The sequence below is a fragment of the Diadema setosum genome, chromosome 3, assembly GCF_964275005.1.
Source record: "Diadema setosum chromosome 3, eeDiaSeto1, whole genome shotgun sequence".
Lineage (NCBI taxonomy): Eukaryota > Metazoa > Echinodermata > Echinoidea > Diadematoida > Diadematidae > Diadema > Diadema setosum.
This window is the reverse complement of record NC_092687.1, coordinates 14791684-14819379: the sequence shown is the minus strand read 5'-3', so window position 1 is coordinate 14819379 and position 27696 is coordinate 14791684. Positions and strand designations below refer to the sequence as shown.

The 27696-nt window shown below is 37.4% G+C and overlaps 1 protein-coding gene and 1 pseudogene across 1 annotated transcript; one reads left to right on the top strand and one right to left on the bottom strand.

The window, feature by feature from the left end:
• Positions 1 to 3430: 3430 nt before the first annotated feature.
• Positions 3431 to 8571, top strand: LOC140226210 (putative nuclease HARBI1; annotated as a pseudogene).
• A 2989-nt stretch (positions 8572 to 11560) lies between these two features.
• LOC140246634 (uncharacterized) lies at positions 11561 to 23835 on the bottom strand. Its single transcript, XM_072325976.1, has 4 exons — positions 23625 to 23835; positions 15632 to 15893; positions 14281 to 14364; positions 11561 to 11780 (listed from the first exon to the last, which is right to left on the bottom strand). Exons 1-4 carry the CDS (start codon positions 23833 to 23835, stop codon positions 11561 to 11563), a joined length of 777 nt encoding a protein of 258 aa, XP_072182077.1.
• Positions 23836 to 27696: the final 3861 nt, after the last annotated feature.

Below are 27696 nucleotides of genomic sequence, written 5' to 3'. Positions count from 1 at the left end.
TATGGTCTTTGACATCTTCTTGAGAACTAGGGCTTGAATTCCATCAGGTCCAGGGGCCTTCCTGGTGTTGAGCCTTCCCAGCATCTTTTCTATGCCTCTTGTAGTGATGTTAATATCAGGCATGGTGTTGAAGGGTGATACATCAGGAAGAAGGTTTGGGGGTAGTTCAGCTTCAGTGGTGAAAGCCTTCCTGAACTGATCATTGAGTACTTCAGCTTTGGCTTTTGGAGCAGTCACATTCTGATCATCTGTCTTCAATAGGGGAATTCCACTACAGTCAGATCTGTTGTGTTTTATGAATCTCCAAAACTCTTTCATGCCATCATATTGGTTGGAGTCATCATCGGGTGTGAAGACTGATTCAAGGTGTCTCCAATATGCCCTTCTTGTTTCAGCTTGGATGAGGTTTTTCAATCTACGAATCTCCTCCTCTGTCGCCACTGGGATGGGTTCGCGTCTTTTTCTGTGATGGTTGACTTTCTTGTGTAGCCTGTCTCTCTTCTTCATGAGTTGCCTAATCTTCCCATATATCCAAGGCAGGTTTCGTTTTGATCACAGCATCTTATGAGGAATGAATTTGTCAGTTCCCGACTCAATGCAAGTTCTGAAGAGATGCCACAATTCATTCACTGATGTGGTAGCTGCTCTAGATATAATATCTGAGGCTACTTGTTCCATGTGTACTTCAAAACTGTCCCAGTCTGCCTTGCTGTAGACAGGAATCTTCCTGCGGGCTTGTTGTTTTCTGGGAGGTCGTACATCAACTTCGACAATGGGGCAATCATGGTCTGATATTCCTGGTACAACCTTTGTGTCGTTGATCAGGGTAGGATTGTTGGTTAGCATCAAATCCAGTACATTGTCTCGTCTAGTTGTCACATTTACAAGCTGAGTGAGGCCATGGTCATTTATGATGTCTCCAAAGAAGTGATGGAGGGTGGGGTAGTTGCAGGCTTCAACATGCAGGCTCTCCCAATTCCATCCAGGAAGATTGAAATCCCCTCCTAGTATTACTAAGTGCTTCCTGTCGAGTCTGGAGAGGGACCTTTCAAGCTCTACAAGGCTGGGCTCATCTCCTTCCTGTGGTCTATAGTATGCTGCAATGTGGAGAGTTTTGGATCCTGCCATTTCAATACGGCACCACAGAATTTCACATTCTGTCTCAAGATCATGTTCCCTGGTTACCAGGAGATCATGTTTGGTTGCAATAAATACTCCCCCGTGGGGTTCATCTGGACGATTCCTTCGGAGTATGCTATACTGGTCCGTGGGGAATACTTCACTATTCTTGATAGATTCAGTAAGCCAGGATTCAGTACCAACTATGATGTCAGGGTTGTATTTCTGAGTCAGTACGGCAAAATGATGCTTCTTTGCTCTAATGCTCTGGCAGTTGACATTAAGTATCTTGAGCACCCTAGGATGAGGCTTGCTGTTTGCGTTCTTTGGTCTTGAATGAAGAGGGGATGAAGAAAGCACAGGTGAGCCAGGGGACCTCGGATCACTTAAGCTGGAGTGTCTGTGTTTGGCGACATTGCTATTATCTAGCACATCAAAAGAATTTGGTGAGAAGTCCGTGCTTGAGAGGCTAGAAATTCCCAAGTTGGTATTACTGATATTGTGGGCTCCACAGTGATTGCATATCCAAACTATAGAGCTATTACCAAATGATGTATATTCACTGTGAGTCAGACCCATACATTCAGCATGGAACCATTTTTCACATTTGCCCTCACACTGAACTCCAGAAGACTTCCAAGTAACAGCCTTGGAACAAATTCCACATAGATATTTGGGTTTTCTCCGCATGATCATATGTAATGGATGAAAGCATAAATTTAAGAGGCTTACTTCTTGATGAATAAGGTCAATATCAGAAAACAAGCATTAATAATACATTACATAATTGTGGGCTGTGTCCTCCTGTGGGCTGTGTCCTCCTGTGACCTGTGTACAAAATGTACCTGTCAGAGAAATGTCCTGAAGAAAGGGTGATATTTTACGGGAAGGATGTCATATTCCAGGTACAGAATCATTCCATCCTTACACTCGACACAGCTGTGCGGCTCAGGATCCAACATATGTTGCTAGTTAGTATAGTATACAGCTGCTGCTAGCACACATAACCCAAACATGATGAAGTCAAATACACAAGGGTGTCATGGCAGGCAGCATATGTCACAGAGGCGTATGGATGGGACTGAATAGAATTCAGCCAAACAGTGAGATGATTGATGCAGAAAACCAAGGATGAATCATCTGATTGAGAGATTGCTAAAATGAATAAATGAAACATCCAGTAAGTTGAAAGGATGGTGAATATCCAATATCAGGTGGATATTGACCAAAAAAGGATAATTTTGGTGGTGGATTACGATGGATTTGCAGGCAAGATTGCAACACAGGTCTACCCCCTATGACACACACACCACACACACACACACACACACACCAATTGCTTCATAGTAAGACAGATAATTGTAACACAGTTGCCAGAAGACGGTGCGACTTATGCATGGCAGGGCAGTACAGTCGGTCATTAGTTTGACCCAAAGGTATGACATTCTGAAGTTATTTGATGACATCTGAGGTCTCACTAACTCCTTTCAGCTCTACCTCTATTCTGGACAAGACATAGTTTATTTAAGTCTTTGACTTTTCTTGTCCTTTATGGGGATGCTAAGTTCTGTTAAGGCTGAAGCTTGATACAAGTTTTAAATGTATGAAATACACATTGTACATCCCTATTTTCAAATGGAACACATCCATAGTTTTCTTCTCTGCAATTGACATTGACAGGGTGAATTACATCATGTATAGGATGATAATGTCAATACTGCAGGAGATATTCTTTAATGAACCTCATGCCTGCAAATGCCAAAGTTGGATAAGTTCAAGAGGTACAGATCATTTTGCTACTTTCGTATTTCATGGTAGTCTACATGTTATAGAAGTTATTGAATTTATAGAAACCTTCTTTAGCACCCTTTGTTTTCATCAATTATATTCTTGACGACCTATGATCAGTATGATTTAACTCTTGTCTATATTATTATCATCATGCTCTGTTACAAATTGAAAGCACAAAAAGAATTATATCAAGAAGAAGTTTAAAGTATGAATCATTTAATTCAACCGTTTGCTGGTTACCGCTCTGATATCATTAGCGTTTATGTGAGCGCAATGTGTAGGTGTACATAGAAAAATTGTTTAAAAAAATAAATGTAGTCCAGAAAGCAATGTGATAGGGATTGAATTCAATAGAAATTGATATTGAGACATGCAACAGATTCAGTTTTCAAATAAAAATGTATGCACTCTTTTGAACTATTGTCTAACTTCTGGAAATAATGTTTCCATATCTCTCTCTCTCTCTCTCTTGTCTCTGTCTCCCTCATGTGATACAGGCAAAATGCAGCACTACAGGCAGGTGCAGAGAAACAGAGAGCTGCTTGGCAGACGGCAGAGGGGCCTTGTGGATCGCAGGAATCCACTTGAGCTGTATGATGATGAGGCATTCAGAGTTCGGTACCGCTTCTCCAAAGAGAGTACCATGTACCTCATCGACATGTTGGGTGAAGATCTGGCGAGGAATACGGGGAGAAGCAATCCACTCCCTGTGTTCCTCCAGGTGACAACAGCCCTACGGTTTTATGCTGTTGGTGAGTGTAATAGTGTCTTTTATTCTCAGAACCAAAATGGCATGCATGGAAATGTAATATGAATTGATTTCATTTCAGATAAAACTGATAACACTTTCTTTCTTGCTCCAAGCTATGTTTGTTTGTTTGATTTGAAGATTGGTTTTATTTCTGCATTTTTCACCACTTCGATTTTTTTTATATTTTCAATACAAAATGACATCAATTTTTCTTTTCAACATTGCGAATGAAGGAGAACACATAATAAACCTAACATACAGGTCAACTATCAGCGATGATGATAAACGACGCCATATGATAAGGAATGTTTATAAGGTGAAAATGCATCAGACCACATATCGTAAGCGTGTGCTTGAAATGATAGTGGCCTGAGGAACTGGTATTGGAAAGAAGAATTGAAAAAGAGTGGGAGTGTTAAGTATGATATTGTGCAAGGTGCATCATGCTAAGTGCGGAAGTACATGGACCTCAAAATAATGGACAGCTGAGAATAAAAATGATGTACAGAAATAGGTGCATTAAAAACCATAATGCAAATGAGGTACTTGGAACAAGTTCCGATGTCAGAGACAGTATTAATTCAATTGTTATATCTAGACAATAAATATTTTTGGATGGTTGTTTTGAAGGAATAAAGTACTGTTTGAGATTCAAGTGTGACAGGTAATCAGTTCAATACGTAAGGACAATGATGTTTGATTGATTTATGCGCAAACAAAGATCTAGGATTATTGAGAAGAAAGTAAGACAATTGGCGTGTGAGTTAAGAATGGATATCAGTATTGTAGGCACAGAATGATTCAAATGAAGATGGAAGTAGGTGTGTGACATACTTTAAAAACATAAGAATGGCTGTTCGGAAGATATGGATATTCTCAACTTTTAGTGCTTTCTTGTCTTTGAAGATGGGAGTAGTATGATCAAAATAGTTTGATTGGGAGCATATTATAATTACCGGTACTTCCTTTTGTTAAAAAAAATACCTTTTGTAGAAACAAAAAAGGAGAATGTTTTGATTTGGTTTCACAGTAGTTCCCCCAAACAGTAATGCAATAATTCATATGCGGAAGAATAAAATCTGGATAACACAAAAAGAGACTTTACAGATAATATATTTTTTTAATCTACAGTATGCCTCAAAGGCATTTTGATTATTATGCTCAGCAGAGTAAAAAGAATAAGGTAACACGACCAGCTACTGCTAAAAAAAAGAACTACATGTAACACAGTAGATATCATCGATCCTGTTGATGTCTGTGAACTGAGACATCAGTACCTGCCTTATGATATGCTAATGAACTTGTTCTTTTCGTTCCCCATAGGATCTTTTCAGCGAATGTATGGTGATGACAGGCACACATCTCGCAGTCGTCTGTATGCAGAGTCGTGAAGGATGTGTCAAAAGCCGTGGCAAGAAGGAAGGAACAATTTATGAAATTTCCTACAACCAGAGAAGAGGTGGCATCAACTCAGCAAGAGTTCTACCAGTACTGCAGGTTTCCTGGAGTCGTGGGTGCATTAGATGGGACTCATGTCTACATCAGGAGCCCTGGTGGGGATCAAGCACTCTACTTCGTCAACAGGAAAAACCACTATTCTGTGAATGTCCAGGTGAGATACCAGCTTCCACATTCTAGTCTGCATTTTTGATTCCTCCGTTCGAGGGTGCTGGAAGCTTTATTATTGTATTATATTCATGATGTACCCTTGAATTTAAGTAAATTGTTGTCCATTTCAGGCCTTAACCTTGCGTTCAATGCTGCCAGCTTGGGAATATCTCTTTGTATTTCCTTTTTTTAATTGATTTCAGGAGTGAGTAGAAATTACAAAAGTCATAAAATTAAAGGGGAATGCATGCTGCACCATCCATTCGTAGGTTATGCTCTAACGGTGTATCACCTATTGTATTTGCTCTAAATGACAATTCCTTTCTGACTGATTTTGTGAACAAAATATCTCAAGAATGACTGGACCAATTCACGTGAAATTTTCAGACATCATCTCTCAGACAATATCTCAGTACCGTAACATTTTCACAATAATGACTTATCTGTGACGTCATCTAGGCGCCATTTATTTTGTGATTTTCAATGATCGAACATACCCCTAACTTCAAACTAAATGTCATTTCCTTACCATTACTGGTAGACATAAAATTCAAGTCAGGTCTGATCCTCCTGTACTATTCTAATTACCCAGGTCACCATGACGTCGGCTACGCGCATGTCAAAATTTAAAAATGCTCGAATCGACATCCAAACTGGTTTTCATGAAGTTTCAGACAGCGTTTCAAAAGAATTGGCCCATAAGCAACATGAAAATACACTTTTTTTGACTGATGTGGATTCCTGATACATCCAGTTACATTATCCTTTGATTTCATATTAATTTTTACCAAATTGATACAACAAAACAATGCACTTGGGTCATAGATAAAATTCTTCGCGTCCGTCCATGTGCAAATATATTGAATAAATATGTTTTTTTTTTTATTTTGCCATAGCTCTTGAAAATATCCAGAAACCCTATTTCTTAATGATATATTACAAAAGCATATAATTGTAAAACATTTGAAGTATCAATATTTCGAAAAAAAAAAGAAACTCTGTGTCATCATCATACTGTCAAATACAAATAGTGGAATTAAGTTTTTTGAGATACTGTTTCTGAAATTTATTTGCTGGTATCTCGGTAGCTTTAGCTCAATATTATCTCAAATTTGGATATGTTTTACTTTGAACGTTTGTCTTCGAAGTCCATGTCATTGTTTTTCAATTTGATAACGTCATTTTACTGGAAGGTGTGATTAAAGGCAAAGACTCAAAATCAGCCAAGGTTTCGTGTTATGTCTGTGGGAGGTGATTTTTTTTTTTTTATTTAACAACCATGCATCGACTTGACAACGTCCTAGCACCTTTACCTCAACTGATTTTGCTCAATTTTCTCTGAAACTTACACGTGTAAGTATGTTTTAGCTTAGATAATAAGCTGTAGGAATCATGCATTTCATCTTTTCAAATCTCCTCATCAGAATGACAATTTTGCAGCTGAAAATTGAAAATGAGAATAGAATGTGGATGAAATGATTCCAGATTTATCTTTCACATACTTGTATAAGCTTACATTCAACATACTTTTCTCGTCTCTTCTGTGATTTTCAGTGATCAATCATAACTTCATAACTGAATGCCATTTCTTTACCATTATTGGTAGACATAAACTTCAAGTCACGTCTGATTGTCCTGTACTATGCCAATTACCCAGATCACCATTTGACACATGCTTGAAATTTCCTCTTGGTTGCATAACAGAAATAATGTGAATTACAGTGTATGTAGGACTGTAAAGAACTGGACTTCAAGTCGCTATTTTACATATCATTTTCACGCGTGACCAATATCTGACGACCCCTAGTGTATCACCAACTTGTCTTCACTGAAGAGTTTCATATCTCGTTCACTTATTCCTTCTTTTGTTTTAACTAAAAAAGGAGTACGTGTCTGGTGTGCCCCTGCCCCCCCCCCAAAAAAAAGAAAAAAAAAAAGCTTAAACCATTCTTTCAACTTTCATTCACAGGTTGTCTGCAACTGATGTGCTGGAAAAATTACAAGTATCGTCGCAAGGTGGCCTGGCAGTACACACGATACTAGGATTTTCTCTGAAAGTATGTTGAAGCAACAGCTCGAGGCCAGGGCAGATGGATCGCACTGGCTGCTTGGAGATAGTGGGTATGTCTTTAATATAAATAGTCATGTATTGGCTGAAATATTATTCATCTTAGTCAAAACACATTTACTTTGATTTAAATGATATATATACACACATATATATGCATTTGATTGACATGATATATGTTTACGATATATAGCTTGTGATGTCACATGAGTACAATAGTTTAAAGAAAGTATAAAGAAAATTCACCTTATTTTCACTTTTCTTGCATAACAAAAGCACACTCGACTTCTCTTTTTCAGAAGGCAAGGGGAATAGTATTATCCTTAACATACATCAGTAACCAGTTCAAGAAATCTGCACTTTATTCCAAAAGTGATATTTTGTGAAATTCTCTTTTTATTTTCATTATATCGTTGCACGCATGTGACATCACACACTGTAGTAGTCTTCTCATTTAACAGCAATTGTGCAGATACTTAAAAAATTCATAACTTTTGAATGTAGTGTCGGATTTTCCTCAAACTTTCACTGATGTGTTCTACTAATATTGTTGCATTCACTCAATCAGCATGTACATGAAGGTGAACTTGACCGTTAAGTAAAATTTTATAGTTTTTCAGCTTTATCATGTTCATTGAAAACAGAGCAAATCATTGTTATAGCCTGTTGCCTCTATTTTTTTTTTTTTTTTAGGTGGGGGGATCAAAGATTTGTAGAAGAAGATGCAGTATGAAACTGCATTTAATTAGTTTCATTGCTGACATGCTAGTGAAGGATGAGAGGATCAAAGCCATTACAGGAAAATATGAAAGGGATGTGAATATATTTACGTAAATGAACTTATTTTTTCTTTTCATTTTCTTTTATTCTTTTACACAGGTATCCGTGCCTTCCCTTCCTCATGACCCCATTTCAACATCCCAATGAGCGACCACAGGTGCGCTTCAATGCTTGTCACAAGAGGGGAAGGTGTGTGATTGAGCGCACCTTTGGCCGTTGGAAGAGGAGGTTTCCATGCCTCAACGACCTGAGAGTGAAGGTGGACACTGCATTCACCATCATTGTGGCCTGCTCAGTGCTGTGGAATATTTCCCTTGACCGGAGGGAACCAGATATTCCCGGTCCTGAGCCAGTCGAAGAACTGCCACATGTCCGCCTTCCTCCGGGCCTCCACGATGCTGTCGCTGGTAGGCTCCGGAGAGATCAGATCGTTGATGAGCATTTCGCCCATTAACTCCAGCAGCCACTACAATCTGTCTGTTCCTGCCTTTGCTGTTGCTGCAGCATCTTCAGAGGATACCCTGGAGTTGTGACTTGCTTGACGACACTTGTGATTTCTTCCTGCAATGCAACCTGTTCATCATTTCATCCTGCTTGTCCCTGTTGAGAAGTTTTGGACTGTCTGCATCTACCAGCTCCTGATGTAGACGATTTCCTGTCAAATGCATCCAAGACTCCATGTCACTTGCTTTATAGGTATCACTTCTGCTGATTTGGAATCATTTCTTTTTTTCTTGATGTAAATTTCACCAATTATTTCATCCTTCTTGCTGTGCTTTTGGCATGTCCCAAATGTCTCAAGCATCAGAGGACTGTGAAATTTGTGCCTCGTCACCGTGCGTTTGTCATCCGCTCTTTACCCAACATGTTGAAGCAACGAACTCTGAATGTGTCATCATCATACAGTACTCTTTGGATATCGGTCCCTCGTCTGCTTAGCAACTCTCTGTTTCTCTAATCCTTTTGTTCACAAAAGGATGTTATAACAGGTTCAGCTGACCTATTGATATAATTGTTCATGTATATCTTGCACATTGACTTGCTGAAAGCAAATACAAACAAAATGTGATTTATACTGCAACGAATGATTATCAGACATGCATGTGTAAGTACTTGATATGCAACTTTCATTTTTCTGTGAAAGCATTTATTTTCTTTCTTCGATATGGCAAGAATTACTGCTCCTGCAACGTGTAACATGTGAAACACTAACAAAGAAATAATGTTATACGAGGTACATGTGTCAGTGGAATATTCAAAAACTTAAAGATGACAGTCTTCTGTCTGAGATAAGTTGTGCAATATTCTTCCAATGAGGAATTTCAATGAAAATGCCCATGCATTTGATAGTCACATAAGTGAACAATACATTCAACAATAATGTTGAAAGTAAGCAACAGATCATCACCTTTCCTTTTAGGGTTCATATCATTAATAGCATACTATTTTTAATTTCCATCTCGTCAGTATTTTCACATGAATGAGTGCAAATACCCTACAGTGTTTCTGCTCTTAGATTGTGGCAAACAAAATTATGTTATCTCTGGTAATTTACATTGCTTTATGTGACTTCATAAAACTGCATAATTTACTTTATTCATGCTAAAAACATTCTGCACTAATTTCAGGAATGGATTGGTGTACTGTGTTACACTCTTACTATGAAGTATTCTCCAAAGAACTCAATTTCCATATCATACATTCTAGTAAGCAGACCAACAATGCAGAAATACTGAGGATTTTTTTTTTTTATTTCCATGTGGGGAAAAAAATCCCCCCCCCAAAAAAAAGTGTTTGCTTTATGTGCATTTAGAAAACAGCATGATTTACTTATCTCATGCCAAAAACATTCTGCACTAAATGCAGGAACGGATTGGTGTACTGTCTTACACTTTCACTGTAAAGTATTCTCCAAACAACTCAATATATCATACAGAGGATATTTTTTTTTCTCCAATTTCCGTCCTGGAACCCCACCACCCCCCCCCCCCCCAAATTTGAATTGAAAAAAAAAAAAGAATGTTTGCTCTATGTGCATTTAGAAAATCACATGTTCTACTTATCTCATGCCAAAAACATTCTGCAATAATTGCAGGAATAGATTTGTGTAATGTACAATGTATTACACTTTCAGTGTAAAGTGCAGTCAAACCTGTCTATAGCGGCCACCCAAGGGAAATGACAAAAGTGACCTCTATAGACAGGTGGTCACTACAGACAGGTTGGCGGCCATTTTGAATTTCAATACTTGCATTTATTAATAGCAGAAGTATCGCATGTTGTTCTTATAAAATAACAAGAACAACCACCACCACATACGCTTGTATGTGCTACAGTGCTATTACGAGGATTTTCGTTGTACAATTCACTTCATAATCTTTATTTTTCTTTGCCTGCTTCTGTTCTTTTGATGTTAAAGATAATATTTCAGGCCTGAGTAAGTTTTTTGGTGCATATCGGTTTGCATGAATGGGGTTCTCGAGTGCCGAGTTTGATGGAGATTGATCCCAATGTATGAAGCTCACGTAAGCAACAAACAATACCCAGACAAGTACAATATTGTCCTTATTCAAAGGGACGGCAACACTAATTAGTCGGCATTTTGGTGAAATTCTAAGATGCCTTTGCCTTTGTAGCATCTATTCAGGGTGAATTACTGAAGCCTAGATCTAATCTAGTCAAGTTAATGGTAAGACGGGTTTTTGTGGTAAAGAGCTGCATCAGCTTTGTTAATCTTGTCTGTGTGATTATGACTGAGGTAGGACTCAGTAGAAATCACGCAATGGACGTAGAAGACATCGGTACTCATGGCTAATTTAACGGTTCAGCTAAATATTTGTGGCCGCTACATGCAGGAAGATATTCACCGCGGGATACAAAATGAGTGGCCGCTGGCTGCGTTAGGCAGGTTGCCGTTCTATATAAAGGGTCCACAATACAGCAATTTCGTTCTGGGGATTTTCCAGTGGCCGCTATAAACAGGTGGCCGCTATAGAGAGGTGGCTGCTAAGACAGGTTTGACTGTCCAATGTACTTTCAAATAACTCAATTTCCATGTCATACATATGCAAGTAAGTACAGCATTAATGCAGAATTCAAAGAGTTCTTTTTTTATTCCCTTTAAACGAAGAAAAAACAAACAAACAAACAAACGAAATGAATCAATACTGGCCTTGCAGTATTTTTATGAATTTCTAGTCATTTTGACATTATTTTACAACTGCGATACTACAAATGCAGCTCTACCGTACTATTGTCACAGTATATTGGACCCAATTACTCCAGCAAAACTTAAGTACTTATGCAACTGAATCAATGCAGAGATGTTTTATTACAATGTTCTCTGGAATTGAGCTGTTGCCTGTGCACTGCAGCATTACTTCATGTACTTCACAGTGGGGTGGGAATGTATTGTTATTATGGACAACAGGAAGAACATCCATTTAATCTTTGGACAAAGAAGCGATAGCAGCCTCAAGCTTCTTCTGTTGCGTAAGTTTCTCCAAAGCAATAACTTCCATTCTTAACTCATGTTCACGCTGCATGTGCTGGAGTGTGACCCTATGCTGCTCCATGACCAGTTCCACCATTAACTCTTCATACGATTGTTTCTTTCTTGGTGAAGCCTGTGCAGATCCAGACGATGCGGTTCGTTTTGGGGCTCTAAGACGAGAGACACATGTATTAGAATAAATGTTTTACTTTAAAAGTGCATGTGTGCACATTCAAGAGAGATGCATTAGGTTACCTTGGTACGTATTTTTATTTCAAGGAAGCTCATCTTATGCGCTTTTTTGTGGATTGATATCGCATTGATGCAACATTTATTCCTTTCCCTTCAATGCAATCACTTTCATTAAGAATAACTAAAGATCTGATTTACGATGAAAGATATGTGTATGTATTGTTTCGGGTAAACAATTTCAGGTAAACAATTTCAGGTATTTCATGCATTTGTAAAGTACTACTATATTGTAACACTGCTTAACATACTCATCTGAGATTGAGTATGCAATGCCTTATCTGATATCTTTGTTCTATTATCTGTGTTTACATGTCAGCTAATTCATGCCAAAAAAAATACTGTTCAAGGATGTATAGTAGGTGCAGGATGGTCTCAAGAAAATTATATCACTATATATGATTTGTCCTTTGGCATAATAAACGTTCACTGCAATTCTTCGTGTATATAAGAAGATACACTGTACTGTATAACGTGAGAAACAAGTAGAGTTCCTCTAAAGAATCCATTATTTTATACTCTCTTCAACTGATATTCTGTACTTCTATGAGGAGCTGGTTGAGTATGCCACAAAGCTATTTCTGTAAAGTTACTCTCATTGTAATATTCTGGATCCATATGTCAAGGCAGTATTCTTTCAACAAAAGTTCTAAACAGGAATGTTTTGTGATTATCTCCTTGGGATGCTTTGCTGGATTTGTGCATTATGGATTCTTTCATGGTGGTAACAACCTACAAATGTACCAGTGGAAACCAAAATGTAAGATTTAATTGACCTGTTTATAACTGTTTTTCCCTTTGCAAGTAATTGATGTTTGATTCTGTGCATGAAAATGCATTTCTTATTCTATGCAACAAGTTACTTAGTTTGATTATTTTGTTGATTGATGTGACCTCTAATTAAAGGGTAGATAAACTTTGCTTAGAAACATTGTATTTAGTGCATTGCAATAATGCATTATTATTTGTTATCATTTTTATCATTAATATTACTACTACTACTATGGCGTACTGTACTTTTAATATATGAATACCATTCAGTAAGAATGGAAGGGTCACATCTTTGTTTTTTCTTTTTGCAAAAGGTTTGTGTCTAGTTATTCAGTAGCAATTAAGGAGTTCAGTTCTTGAATGGAACAAATAATAAAACTCGAAGCTCAATCATAGAGCTTGAAGGGTAAAAGAAAACAGAAAGACTATTTGAGATTTTCTTATTCACCTTGTGAGCACTGGTGCGTGGATGGATGGGACAGGTGTTCGGCTCTCGGGGTTTCCAGCTTGATGTGCAAGCAGAGATGTAGTTGCAGATGTGGATGATTGGCTAATGCAGTAATAAGATTTGAATTAATAATGATATAGTAATATGCCGACAAAAAAACAAAAAACAAAACAAAACAAAACAAAACAGCACCTGACAAAATCAAGTTAAAAAAGGTACTTCAACCATTCAAACGCAGGTATCAATTGCATCACTGAAATCATATTTTCTACCAGTGATATCTTCATTTACATGCTTACATGAGATGGTTAAGTGTTTCTTATTTCTCATGTACGAATACAGGTTTGCTTTTAAATTCACCTTGTGAGCACTGGTGTATGGGTTGATGGGAGAGACTGGGTTCTGCATTCTTCTGCACTGTGACTTGCAGGCATACGCATTGTAGATGTTGCAGATGTTGATGGTTGGCTGTAATGCAGAAATGAAACTTAAATTGATGATAGTGTATGTCAAAAAACAACAGACAAAATCAAATTAGATAGGTGTAGTATGCTTTAACCATTTCAGCTCAGGACTTTATTGTGTTACTGTAGTCATGCAGTATTCTGTACCTACATGCATTCATGAGATATGGTAGTTTGTTTAGTGCTTCTCTTTCTTGAAAACTACTACTATTTTTTTTCCTATTACAACCATGCACATTCAATGTTCCTAGAAGTGGACTACAAAAATCAATGTGTGGCATTTATTTTTATCTCTTTAATGTCATCAGGAAATATTAGTAGATGAAGAAGATTAGTGCTATTTGCTATGATACTACACTACTTACATAATAACTCTTGCCTACTATGGGAAATGTAGGCCTATCTGTAATGCTTTACATACTGCGGTATATGGCATGCTTTTTTCCCTTGGAGGAGGAACTGTCCCTGAACCTGAATATATCAAATTAATGGAAAGCATGAGAACATTGCCCCCCCCCCCCCCACACACACACAGACACTTTTCAGCAACTTCCATCTTGGACATCTAAAATTGTGTCAATATATGCAAATACATGTACATGTACATTTATACATTGATAAGTATTATATTCTTGATTTATAGTCTTCATTTGAACCTGGAATTTCTGCGTCAGTATGTAGGCCCTATGTTGCAGTGGGGTTGATTTGGAGATTTTAACTTTTCTTCTTCAATTTTACCTTCTTTCAATGTCAGAAGACAATTCCTCAAAAAAAGGGTCATCTTCGATTTCGTCGGGAGCAACAAACACAGTTCCTGGAGGCCTGCCATTTGAGATCAAATAAAGTTATGATGAAAACAATGCCTTATAAATATTGATACTAGAGTAAAATAAGTTTGGTTCTGTTAAAAAAAAAAAAAAAATGTGAAAAAAAGGAAGAAGGCAGAACAAATAGCCAGTCTAATCAGAGATTAAAATACAAAGTTTTATGTTGGGTTTGCTTTTTTTTATTTATTAATTTTTTATTTACATGTATTTTTTTTTTTTTTTTGCGTTTCAAAGATATCAGATTCTATCGTTGAGCCGACACAAATTCATGACTTAAAATTTGCTTTGTTTTATTCAAGTGCACCTTCAAACTGCAATATCCTTAGAACATTTGAGACAAAGGCTAGATGAGATCCTAGGGAATGGGGGGGGGGGAGAAACAATTGACCAACCCCTCCCCTCCCCGCCTCCTACTAGTATCACTTTAAGCTAAGGCAAGTTCGCCACCTAGACGTACGTGAGCTTGTAGTGAGACTTACAAAGAATGTTAATGAAGTTCACATCTACTCTAGACTTCACATTAGTTATGCCAAAAATTTTGTTCGCGTTTTTGTCCTTGTGATCGTATGTGAACACGTTTGAATTAAAAGCTAAACATCAAATTTCCTAGGTACAAGTCTAGACTGCACAATGTAATCACATGACTGTGAAGCGTACGTTCGTGCGTAAGTCAGTGATCGTAAGTACAAGTGCACCCAATCGATGCGATCCAAAATTTCAAATAGTTTATTACATAGGTACGTAGGTATCGCTACATGCTAAACGTAACAAGCTGACCGACCTTGTACTCCAAATACTGGGTGTTTGTAGACATAATTATCGATAAAGTTGTAAGTTTTGTTACGTAAAATCTGCTTGTATATTTCCGTAAGTGCATTGAGAAGACCCTTCTTGCGAAAGGACAACTTTATAAAGACTGCTAACTTTCTTCGATTGCAAATTGGACGCATTCTTCAATGTCAAGTCTATAGGCAGCAGCTCTCGGTTGAGGTACGTGCTGTGTCATTTCTACACTACATGATTTTGTATGCATGGGATCACACTGCTGTGATGGAGCTGTGCAGACGATAACTTAACGTTTGGTACCCGGTATCATTTTGTTTGATATTTATAATGCTATTGCTAGATTCTGTGGATTTATTAACACCATCTGTAATGTACGTGCGGTTTTCTGAATTACTTCTTATCATGGGCAGAGTGTAAAGACCTAGCTTGAAGAATACAATATGATTTTAATATAGAAAATTAATCTTATAATCGACCTTTTGTTGCATTCCGTTGGCGTTGCTCCGCCGCCGGTACCGCCCGACAGAAACTCTAATACCGTTACCGCTTCATTGTTGACCGATGCGTCATCGTCGAAAGGGTTTCGCATCTGCAAAAAATCTTGTGGACACATGTCCTTGATCATTGTGCTGATGGAACTGGGAGGAACTGGAGGTGGCCCCCCTCCAGTTTTTTGACACTCTTTCTGGTACGAGGACATTTCCTTTTTGGCATTTATCCTAAGTCTTTTCCATTGATCTTTTATTTCGTCGGTGTTACCACGAACCGACGCTATTTCGTTTTTGAGCGAAAATGCAATTCTGAGAAAATCGCGTTTAAAGATCTCACAAGTTTTAGACAACGTTTTCAATGACTTTTCCTGTCTTGTGTGTGAAAATTTTGACAGGGTGATGAGAGTGGAAGTTGTTCTTCCTATCCATAGTGTAATTTTAGTGTGAATTCAAAAGAATTACGATATTTCTGTCTTCAAACTCACTACGTCGGTTCGTAAATCCATCGTTTCTTGCGCGCACCATAGGTTATGTACTTAAGCGCGGGTCTCACGAACCGACGTAAGTTGTATTACGCCGGTTCGTGAGACCCGCGCTGTAGGGCCTGCACAATAGGTAACGTGCAATACGCGTGTATTTACGAACCGTCGCTATTTCATTTTCGTATGTGTTTACATACAAATACTATTAGGGCTATACCTGCTTATCAACAATAACCTTATTAATTGAAATTAATTGTCATGTAATGATTATTGTGATGGTTATAATACATTAGGTGATAATTAAGATGATAATATAAGCCAGTTTCTCTTAATTGTTCTAAAAAGCGTGTTGTCCTTGTTTTCATCTTCATTTAGCATTGTTATTAGAGCTGTCGTTGATCGCTCCAAAGATTTCTTTGCCCTCCCACTCCTTTTTTGTGTGGATATATTATTCAACACTTTTGCATGTGGACATTTATCATTTGGTAATTAATATGTACTCGGTATACTGTGTTTCATATTTTTTTACTTTTTACTGTTTTTTTTTTTACTTTTTTAACTTACTTTCTTTATTTTTCACATAATTTTTAATTCAAATTCAGTTCACTTCTTTCATAATAATTATGAATGTTTGTTCTAAGATGAAGGATACCGCTAAATATAGGGAAAAAGATGTGCCAGTCAGTAATGATTACTTGCATTTACTCATCTTTCATACTCATGCACTCTGTTATTTCTTTCTCTGAAATAATCTATTAATTTCTTTATTTCTTATTATTCCACATTATTTGTGACTTTTACTTTGTCACAATTTTTATCGGTGTCATTATTGTCATTTGGCTTGCATGCGAACTCACTCATAATTCCTCATTTCCCATCTTTCTCTTTCCTGCTCAACAGATTCTTTGATAGCTGCACTTGATCATATAAAAAACATAAAACTCATCCTGCATGCACCCTTCGAAATTGATAAACTCCTAAAAATACATAAATATCAAAATTATCAGAATTTCAAGCTTAATTTTAAATATATAACAATGGTCATGTTTTATTATGCCTTTTGCAGCAATATATTGAAGAGGTACATTGTGTAATCGAAGAAACATAGGTTCTCAATAAAGTATCAAATTTGAATTATTCAGAGATGAGTAATGACAATGGGAAGGATAACAATTGTGGAAGAGCTCCATAAATCAATAAATATCTAATGGCAAATGGAGATGGAATCAATATTAAAGAATATGCGTAATTCAAGTTCATTATTACATCAGTTCTTGTGTGTTCACAAAAAGAGAAACACAGTTCGAACATGCGCACCAAATCTTACAATGTACATTTACATCTATAGAGTGCGGACGGAACATATACAAAAGAAAGAATAACATTCTCAAATTAATATATCAAGCATAATTATGTATATGAACATAAAAAGATGTTGCTGCATATGCATGAAGCTTGAGAGTGCTGCAACACACATTATGCTCAGATGGAAACGTGATGTATATCATACAAAAGAGAAGAGGTACTGCATGTACATGTAGTTACACTATTCACAGGACAGTAGAGAAAAAGCAAGAGAGAGAGAAAGAAATGGGTGTCTAAAATAGGTCGATGTAAGGAGTGCCAAGCCAATTAAGTCTCTAATAGAAGTCATACATATATGAAAAGGAAACAAATTAATCACAACATAAATGATCGTGCTCATATTAACCAATAATTAGCATCTAAAAATGTGTGTAGAAAGCCCATAATATCAGCCTTTCGCCCCGTAGGCTTGTTACATATGAGAAAAGAGAAATTTTGGACGACCCCCCCCCCCCCCTCCGAATCCTTAATCCACCAGTACTATAAACACATGTGCTAGCAAATTCACAAGAGGGGTGGGGAAATTCGGCCAAAATTGTGTGTGGTTAAGATAATTAAAAAGAAAGGTCATCGGCAAAACTACGGGGTGGATGCAGACGAATTTTCATGTGATGACTAAAAAAAATGCAGCCAAAGGGGGGGGGGGGAAAGGGACAGTGGAGAGGGGCCAAGGCTAATTTGACTCCCCTCCCCCCCCCCCCAAAAAAAAAAAAAAAAAAAAAAAAAAAAACACGCCACTGTTTTACAGCACCTTTAAAGGACTCTTAATTTTCTTTTGTAAAAAACAAACGTCTCGAAGTAAAGAATTCCATATTGTAGGCGAAATGTAGACCGATACAGTGTATGAAGTGTACATCCCAAGCTATTAAAGAAAAAAAAAAAACAGATTATGAATATTATTTAAAGTAAGAATTTCAGTGCGTTTAATCATCTTTAGTCGAGTTGCAAATGACATGTGCATATTTAATAAGAGCAGTTAACTTCGAAGCGCCCCCAAGCCCTTCTATATTTAATCATTCATGTCTAAAGGTAGTGCTAGGGCATCCCGGTGGTCTAGTGGTTATGGCGCTGGTCTAGTAATCCGGAGGTCGTGGGTTCGAATCCCGCTTGGGCTGCCTGTGATTTTTTTTTTTTTTTTTTTCACAGCAGCCCACAAACTGCACTCTGCAGTTGCATGTGTTACTACGGATGGAGACAAATGAATAATCTATTATTTTAATATACAATGTTTGACATCCTTTTTGTAATCACTTTCTTTAAAGGGACAGTACAGTATTGGTGGAGATGAAAATTGGGCTTTTAACTTTTTGCGAGATACCAAGAAAACACTTATGATAAAGTACAGAGCATACCATTTCAAAAGGAATTCAAAGTTTATTTGATGAAAATCGGGTTTGGAATGACCGAAACATCCAAAAACAAAGTAAAACAAAGCGATCGTAATAAAATGTGGGTCCCACACTTTATAAGAATCACTCTTTTTTGGATATCTCAGCCATTTTAAAACCAATTTTCATCAAATAAACGTTGAATTCCTCGTAGAATTACATGCTCTTTCATATTTCATAAGAGGTTTCTCATTATCTCACCAAAAAAGTTAGAAACTTGAAATTAGGTCTCAACCAAAACTGTACGATCCCTTTAATTGTACATTTAGAGACATAATGAATTATTATTAAAAGAAATCATATTTCTGTATTTTGTTGTGAGTTTGCATGGGAGCATACACGTATCATAATTTACAATTTTAGTTAAATAAAGAACATCTCATAACAGAACTGTCTAGTGATGGTTGAATGATTATGTCAATTTGTTATAAGTCCTATCAGTTATATGGAGTGCATTTCCCATGTTTATAAGAATCATACGTAACACGTCATTCAAAGTGGGTTGAAGACAACAAAATAATAAATAAAAGAATAAAGGAGAATAGAATGAGTTACAGTTTGAGGTGAGTTTGCCATGTCATTAACTGGATTAATATTATCATCTAGCAGAGATGCATATTTGATTATTTGTTGCATTAATTTCATAAAAAATACATACATGTATAACATGTCTCAATCAACATTCAGAATGTTTGCAAAATGTAGATGAACATGTATCATGAACATGGTTGAAGATGAAGCTGGAACTTTTTGTTAATGGGTCTAAGCTACCATTTGGGACTCTCATAAATCTGTTTTCTGTGAAAATTCGTACATTGAGCGAAAAGTTTCTGTTATACACATTTTGACAGTGTGACACATTTGGCTATGCCCCCGACAATTTAGATTGACTCTCGCAATTATCACCGTTTACGAAAAAAAAAAAAATCAGTGAAGGGCATGTTAATCCTCAGTCGATAACTATTACAACTATGCAATGATTATTCAACCATCTAACTTCATCTGATTACAGCATCATCTGAATATTGCCAATGTGCACTTAGAAATTTATCAAGATGTATCACAAGGTTATGATTACCACACAAAACCTTCAAGATTTATTATCATGAAATACATACCAATGAACACTTAAAGAAAATCTAACATTCCATATCCACATGAAGCTTGCCTTGATATAAATGTCTCTCAGTAGTGTTATTAAAGTGTAGCAAAATTGTAATTACGACATCGCAGAATGGAATGCATGTTTTCACCTTCAATCTTAGAATTTTCTTTCATGTTTCCACTTTACAATCACATTTTAATGTAGATATACCGTCCTTATGTTGTCGCCCTTCATCCCAAGTTCTCCCTTCTATCCTATCTGTAAATTGTCTTCTTTCCTAAGCCATTGTATTCACATTCCTTGATGATAAGCACGATGCTGTACTTTTTTTCTTCTTTGAAACAGTCCAGCTCTTCGCTACTGCATGGCATCAGTCATGTGAAAGAAAAGACAGAAATTAAGAACTTTCGATTAAAATCAAACATCATGATACAAGATATAACTTTCATTTTGAGAAAAAGAAATCAGCCAACTAAGCTGTAGTTGAAATCATTTTGCTCTATTTATATTAAACATAAAACAAAATGGTATACAGGATCAAAGAATGTCAAAAAATACTGCTGTTCGTCTTTGATGCATATTCAAATTGTCTCGCCTTTTACATATTTTAATGATGCAAGATCTTATGTCTAGCACTTAGTAAGTCTCATGTAGAAATTAAATTATCATTCACATGAATAAATCTACATGTCCTTGTAAATAAGGCATTGCTTTGAAAAAGCTGAATATTACTAACTGCATTTGGGAAACAGTCTACGACAATCAAACTTCTTTATTATCAGAGACTTTAACATCTTGATTAGACCTAGACTCTAATTACCATTGTATTCACATCCGTTGATGATGTACACGACCCTGTACTTTTTCTTTTCTTTTCTGAGACAGTCCAGTTCTTCGCTACTACATGGCACCAGTCATCTGAAAGAAAAGAAAGAAATTAAGAACTTTTGATTAAAATCAAACATCATGGTACAAGATACAACTTTAATTTTGAGAAGAAAAAAAAAATCAGCCAACAAAACTGAAGTTGAAATTATTTTGCTCTATTTATATTAAACATAAAACAAAATGGTAGGCCTATGCAGGATCAAAGAATGTCAAAATATACTGCTGTTCGTCTTTGATCCATATTCAAATTGTCTCGTCATTTACACATTTTAATGATGCAAGATCTTATGTCTAGCACTTAGTAAGTCTCATGTAGAAATTGAATTATCATTCACATGAATATAAATCTACATGTACTTGTAAACAAGGCATTGCATTGAAGTAGCTGAATATTACTACCTGCATTTGGGAAACAGTCTACGACAATCAAACCTGTTTCTTATCAGAGACTGTATCATCTTAATTAGACCTAGACTCTACATTACCATTCAGCTTTTAAAGGTATTAACCATTCACCTATAAAACAGTGGCATTGTCATGTGCATCATTTTTCTTTGATACTGCACATATTTTCATGAAGTCTGTGCAAGAATGCAAATGAAACACGTCTGCTGTTTGGTATTTATCCAAAAAAAAAAAATCACTAACCCGGAAGTCCTTGGCCTTAGGAATAACACGTGGCGAGTTAGCAGGAATTGACATTAAAATAGAATAAGAATAGATCTACTAAATAGGCCTTTGCCTCATGAATGTCTGGTCTAATTATAGACTAAGTGAAGTCTAGACCTTTCACTTTTAAGTTACACAGATTTCATATTACTTAGATCTAGACTACATCTAAATCTAGACATCTATTACTATTAGATCTTGGCAACTTTTGTCTTTGTGACACGAAATTAACACGTCACGGATGATATTTCGGCGATGTCCAACAGGATGACAGTACCACTATTACTAAATCAGTAAGTTGACATAGATAACTAACATCATCTTGTTAAAGTACGTTAGAGATGGCACCATATACAATAACCGGTGACACTGACACTGACAGATCTAGCGACTACGCTTAGACTAACGTTAAAGAGTGAGACTCGCCATCTCAGTAAGTCGGCCAAAGACAGAGTCAATACAGGGCTAAGTCAGTGTTACTGTTATGTTAGGCCTAACAAACGTTAACGGTTACTCGGTAAGGTTAGGTTTACCACGACTCAAGAGTCCTGGTTAAATCAGTCGAGGGACATTTCTTAGGAAGTCCTTCGATTCCAAGAATAAAAAGAGTGAAAGAACAAAGGGAAAAAAGGAAAGAAGAAAGGACAAAAGATTATGTATGGCTGCTGTGGAAATCGACAGCGCCACTGTATCACTATCAATCAAGCGTAAATATATAAACGCCATTTGGTTGGGCCACATTCACAAGTTTTAGGGGAAAAAAGCCCCACCGCTGTGCTTAGGTACTCCACTCGAACTAACGTTAGACATACACTGCACACAGTACGGTACTAGGGCTGAATTCACAAGTATACTTTAACACTGCACTGTACAGGAAAGCCACCTAACCTGTAGAGTACTCGTAGTGTTTAGGTAGTATCACTAGACCACATACTGTCATAGATGACATCTACACCAACGCTGCACACTGGCACTGGTCCGACGGTCCCTGACCAGGAAAAATCACTGTTGGACACTGACCAGTAACTTTTTCAGGAATGGACCAGTAAAGATTGGGGGGAAAATGGGTGGACTCTACCTACTATTACCACTAGTCTAGATGTAGATCTAGAGCTAGACTACCGGTATGGCTCTGAACCGTGTTAATTTGACTTGGTCTTAGACTTCAGCTGATCTTAGTTTTAGTAACTGGTATTACAAGTAAAGTCTTAACTTAGACTTAATAGTTAGACTTGAAAGTGAAAGTCTAACACGTCTAACTTTATTCTTTACTCTTCCTTTGAGTTTTACTGTTAGACTTTTTATTTTTTTTTTTTAGTTTAGTACGCCTACTTTGTCAATCTCATGATTTCATTTTCAACTCAAAAGTCAAGGCTTTTAGTGTCTTCGAGACTTTGAAATCTTGCAATCTGCATGTCTTGCACACAGACGTTACGACTACAGTACTCAGTAGTCTCAGAAGTAACGACATAAGTTGAAAAGAAACAATAAATAATATGATTTGGGATCTAATTTGAAATTGGATGGCGTTTACAGACTAGGCTTCATAAGCATCACGCGATTGAATACATGGGACTACACACTACCGCAATTAATGGTTATGGTAGTCCAACTGAAACTGTTATTTTGAGCATGATTTTAATAGGATTATAGCTTACCATTCACTTCACTCGTGGACAGTGGGCTGGCTTAGGCCGTCATTCATCTTTCAGAAGGTTTGGTTCTCACTCTGAGATCTGGATTAGGGCCAAAACCTAATTCTAGGCCAGTAAGTTGAACAAAGCTCAAAGTAATGCAACTGCGACGGTTCGTAAAACCCGCATTGCTCTTCACCGTAGCAATTCGGGTTTTACGAACCGGCGTATCTTTCGTGCGTCGGTTCGTGAAACTCCTTTTTCTCAATTTCTCGATATTTCGAGTACCGTCGTTTTTTTCTTTCTTTGATAAAATTAAGAATAATTAATTTTGTGATCTAAAATTTTGGGATTTGGTAGAGTTTTGAAAGCACTTTCATTTGGTACCAATATCTCGATTTTGAAAATTTTGACCAAAATCGAAATAGCGTCAGTTCGTGAAAACGCCGACGATTTGTGCCGTGCTCCATTTCTGTCCAAACTTTGCTTGTAGCAACCCTGTTATTTCCTCCCATGCCTTCTTCTTTTCTTCGTTCGTTTTGATGTCAGTTTTTTGTTTTTTGTTTTGCAGAATGTTGATTCTTTCTGCAATTACTTCCAGCAGGTGATTTCTCTCTGCTATCTGCCAATTCTGCCCTCTGTTTTTTACTCTAGCCATTTTCACAACACACAAGTTTCCCTGTTATGTAATCTGAGGAGTGTGGTTTGTTTATGTGTGTTTTTGTATCATGTATGTTGGCTATGTACAAGTGTACTGAGCATGCTCAGTACACTTTTAAGAGTTTGATGAATTGTACTGAGCATGCTCAGTTCAGTGTTTTCTCCATGGTACAATTTTAGACCATGGTTTAAACCATGGTCTAAAATTGTACTATGGATTGTCCATGGTATAAACCATGGTCTAATCTTGTACCATGGATTGTACCATGGTACAATCCATGGTACAAGATTAGACTGGTACAATCCATGGTACAAGATTAGACCATGGTTTTTCTAAACCTTGCTTCGTGAATTGTACCATGGTTTAAACCGTGGTCTAAGTTTGTACCAGGTTTACTTAGACCACGGTTTTAAATGTCCATGGTTTAATTTTGTACCACCTTCGTGAATTCGGGCCTGTCCAAATTTAAACAAATACAAATCTTTAATTTTGAATATTTTATTTTCAAAAAATAACAGATCGGTGTGAGACAAATATGCAGTGTGATACCTAATACGCAGTGACTTCTTTTTGTACCAGAAGTAATTTATCCAAGAGTGTGTGATATGTATTTCCCCATACAAAAATACCGTGATTTAAACAAGGCAATATAAGGGATGAATATAACGTAAGCAGGGACGACAAAGGAAGACAAAATTTAATCTTGTTGATTATACCAATATTTCGTGAAATAATCGTACATATACTATCAGTATGAAATTTCCATAAATGCTTATTATCAACTGTTATTCCCAAAAATTTGCCATAAGAAACACTTTCCAGTGGTGTGCCATTTTTTTTTTTTTTTTTAAGATCCATGCTACGTACGTACGTTCTATGTGCAGTGCATTCCATGTGACCTGCGTGTCAGACGCATGGATGGCGAATAAGGGCTGTCAATTTGGTGAAATAATCCCACTGAAGGAATTTGATATGTGCAGAACTCCCACAGAATGCCATTATCTTCCATAGATGCAAAGATATATAGATCCACCGGCAACCTACGTACATCAAGCAGGTCAACTGCTTGTGACTTGCGGCAGCTACAGACATCCTACCGGTGTTCTGCGTAGACCTCTGAGGACAATCCGCCCCCCCCCCCCAAGAAAAAAAGAAATAAATTAAATAAAAAAAAAATGGTCATGCTCTAAACTTGCCTGCGGGTAAATTGGTCTTGCGTGCTCACCCCCGAGCAACTACAACCATCTGTACGGGCGAGATACGCGCTAGGTATTGTCAGGTGCGCACCAACGCCAGGGAGGTCTGGGAAAAAAACAAACAAACAAACAAACAAACAAAACAAACAAAACAAACAAAACAAACAAAACAAAACAAAACAATAACAAAAAACGCAAGGCTCCCCCATACAGGGTGTTGAAAAGCCTTCAGCATGCTCAAGGCTCGTTCCCGATGAGTCGAGGGTGTTGTCTGCAGAGATACACGCAGAACACCAGTAAGAGGTTCTTAGTGGTAGCACCTCGCAGGCAACTCCAACGCAGGCACTTCGCAGCTGTAACGGAGAAGGTACTTCGCTGTCCCCGTATGTAATGGCGCTCGTAGCTGAAAATGGATCGGTTTCAAAATTCTTCACAAAGGTCACACGGAATGCAAGCAAGTAGAAGGTAAATAGCACGGGTCTAGCAGTAAGGCGCAAGTTCGAAACTCGCAAACAGTATTGTCCGCTCGCAGAAAATTCCCCTCGCGTGTTGGAAAAATCCTTACGTGGTAGTGCTAATATCGGGAATTCACACTAGGTCCTACGTATCTTTCACCTCCCTCACCTCACTGGTCTCAAATATGGAAACCCGACACATCATTTTGTTTTTCCAGTGAATATATATAGAATGAGATGGCCGTCACAGTCTCTCAGAGTCTAAGCAACTGTGTGTGTCGTACATCAGGCTATTGTGAATCGTTGATGCATGGATGAATGGATGTAATCATAGAATTGCACAGTCGTCCCTTTCACGTAGTTGCATTGCTCTCGTTGGCCAAGTGCAGCAGATTCAAGAGAAACAAACACCAGGTCCATGGATCAGCCATGCAACAACTTACATCCACATATTGCATCCGTGTTTTGGGAATTCAAACTGGAAACCACCTGATTATATTGATTCCTTTAACAAAATTAATAAAAAAACGAGACATGAAACTCGTCACACTGACGAGTTAGGTGATACGCCTGGGGTCATCAGATGTCGGTCATCTGTGATCGACAAAGAAAAGAATGTGATATAGGCACCTTGAAGTTATATTGAGCGTGCATGCAAAACGGTTTCTCTAACCACTCGGCCACGGGACATCCACGGAAACGCTTAGGCCGAAAAAAAATGTATAGATATTACAGGGGGAAAAAGTCAATGCCCACTCAACAATTGTGGCCGCGTGAACATGTATTGCATTGCTAGAAGGAAATGCGGCCTTGTAACGACTGAGGTCGCTGTGCCATTTCTGGCAATTTCGGAAAAATACGTCCCGCAGACATAAAACCTATAATCGGCTGATTTTGATACCTTGCCTTTAATCACAATTTTCAGTGTGATGACGTCATCAAAGTACAAAACAATGACATGGACTTGAAAGACAATTGCTCAAAGTACAACACCTCCGTTGTCGTCATTACATACTATATGACAGAGTCAGGATGCAACATTCTGCAGCAGTCGAAGCAATGTGGTCTCCAACACAAAACAGAGGGATATTGTGTGTGTGTGTGTGTGTGTGTGTGTGTGTATAGGTGCGTTTATATACGAACGTAATTTCTACATGGACGAATGTGTAATACACCATTGAAGAAAAAAAAGTAAAATAGCTAGGTATTTTGTTTCGTGATCTTGTGGGGTTCGAACCCGCACGAGTGCAACCTCACGTCTCTGAGACGGCGCCTTTAACCACTCGGCCATACGTCTCGACGAGAAAATATGAGGAACGTAAACTTATGTATGTGAAAGATGAATCAGGAATCGATTCGTCCACATTCCATTCTCATTTTCAGTTTTAAACTGCAAAATTGTCAACCTCATGAGAAGATTTCAAAGAACAAAATGCATGATTACTGCAGCTTATTGTCTCAGCTACAACATACTTAAATTTCAGAGGAAATGAAGCAAAATCAGCTGAGATAAAGGTGCTTAAACGTTGTCAAGTCAATGGATGGTTTTAAAAAAAAATCGCTTCCCATAGACATAACACGTAAACTTGTCCGATTTTGCATCTTTACTTTTAATCACAATTTAAAGTATGATAACGTCATCAAATTTCAAAACCATGACATGGACTTGAAAGGCAAATGTTAAAAGTACAACATATGTGAATTTGGGATAATATTGAGCTTAAACAACAGAGATACGAGCAAATGAATGTTAGAAACAGTACCTCAAAAAAATTAATTCCACTTTTTTGATTTCAGATGATGATATGATGACGTCATAATGTATTTCGGGAAATATTGATACTTGAAACGTTATTTCCAATTCATATGCTTTTGTAATATGCAATAAAAACATAGGGTCAACGGACTTTTTAAAGAGCTATTGCGAAATAAACAAAGACATGTTTTTCGCTATATTTCCACATAGACGCGCACACGAAATTTCAACTTTGACGCCAGCGCATTCCTTTGTTATAGGTCAACATCGATCGGAAATCAGTGGATATTGTTACTCAAAGTATCAGGAATCCAAATCAGTCAAAAAAAATGCATTTTCATGTTGGTTACGCCCTCTGCGCGCGAAATTGCGCGGACGGACGCGCACGCGAGAAAATGTTTGAAACGCTTAAAATTGTCTGAAACTTCGAGATTTCCCATTGGGAAGTCGT

Excerpts from the sequence above, each read along its gene's own strand:
- LOC140246634 (XM_072325976.1), bottom strand. The coding sequence starts at position 23,835 with ATGGCTAGAGTAAAAAACAGAGGGCAGAATTGGCAGATAGCAGAGAGA. Across the intron at positions 15,894-23,624 it reads GAGCACGGCACAAATCGTCG|ATCAATGGAAAAGACTTAGG; the intron begins GCGTTTTCACGA and ends ACGAAATAAAAG. Across the intron at positions 11,781-14,280 it reads TCTTCTGACATTGAAAGAAG|AGCCCCAAAACGAACCGCAT; the intron begins GTAAAATTGAAG and ends CTCTCGTCTTAG.